At 48.0% G+C, this 1,043-nt stretch overlaps 1 protein-coding gene across 1 annotated transcript in view; it reads left to right on the top strand.

Annotated features, from left to right (window-relative positions):
• Positions 1-61: 61 nt before the first annotated feature.
• The window catches only part of ISL1 (ISL LIM homeobox 1), a 4,564-nt gene continuing 3,582 nt past the window's right edge, over positions 62-1,043 (top strand). Inside the window, exon 1 of the mRNA XM_009586784.1 lies at positions 62-385. Within this exon, the coding sequence (XP_009585079.1) occupies positions 62-385 (324 nt within the window). The remainder of the gene's footprint in view (positions 386-1,043) is intronic.

The following is a 1,043-nucleotide window of genomic DNA, read 5'->3' as shown; positions in this document are numbered from 1 at the left end:
CGCCTCCCCCTGTCCCACCAGCTTAGATTCATAGCCTCCGCAGACCCCCTGCTTCCTACTCATGGGGATCCTGTTCCTCCCTTCCCCTTCCCTTACAGCAGAACCTATCTCTGCCAGACAGCCAGCTCTGCGACCCCACGTCCACAAGCAGCCCGAGAAGACCACCCGAGTCCGGACCGTCCTTAATGAAAAACAGCTTCACACCTTGAGGACCTGCTACGCTGCCAACCCCAGACCTGACGCCCTCATGAAAGAGCAACTGGTAGAAATGACTGGCCTCAGCCCGAGGGTCATCAGGGTATGGTTTCAAAACAAGCGGTGCAAGGACAAAAAAAGGAGCATTATGATGAAGCAACTTCAGCAGCAGCAACCCAATGACAAAACTGTAAGTGGCTTCAGCCTCTGACCGTGCGCTGCCTTCCTTCCCAAGGAGAAACGCCTGGGCTATGTCCAGCCCGGCCAGCCTCTGGGGTCGGTTTGACGCTTTTGATTTTGTGGGAGCTCCCTTAAAACAAAGAAAATGATACCGCTTAACTATTATCCGCCTGTTTCTGCTGTCAGTGCAATTAAAACAGACCACAGCGAGAAGGCGATACAGGCTGCTCAAGCGAACACATGTCTTTTTGTGGGGCTAAGGATACGCAGTGGATTAGACTAACTTCTCTGCAGCGACCTGCAGAGCTTATGGCATGTAATAAGCCCAGCCTTGTGTAATATTTATATTGCAAATGCAAAGGGCTCTTTGAGGGGAAAATGACGCTTTCGCCCTCTTCAATGGTTTTACACAGGAGTAAACCCAGAAGTAAAACCCATGAGTAAAAGGGAAATTTGATGTATTTTCTTAGCACTTTATATACTACAATGTGTACGTGTGTGTTTGTTGGTGCACTTACTGTAAAAAAAGACAAATGCAATGCAGAGTTTTTGGAATTACCATCGTGTTTACAGGTTACTTAAAATATTTGTAGTTGTCGCGCAGAAATATATTGAGTTTTTGTCTGCAGGCATATGCACGTGTGATGCAAACAAGCGGAAAGCGCTGG

The sequence above is a fragment of the Fulmarus glacialis genome, unplaced genomic scaffold (assembly GCF_000690835.1).
Source record: "Fulmarus glacialis isolate BGI_N327 unplaced genomic scaffold, ASM69083v1 scaffold43911, whole genome shotgun sequence".
Lineage (NCBI taxonomy): Eukaryota > Metazoa > Chordata > Aves > Procellariiformes > Procellariidae > Fulmarus > Fulmarus glacialis.
The sequence above is the reverse complement of the archived record's forward strand: the minus strand, read 5'-3'. Positions and strand labels throughout refer to the sequence as shown.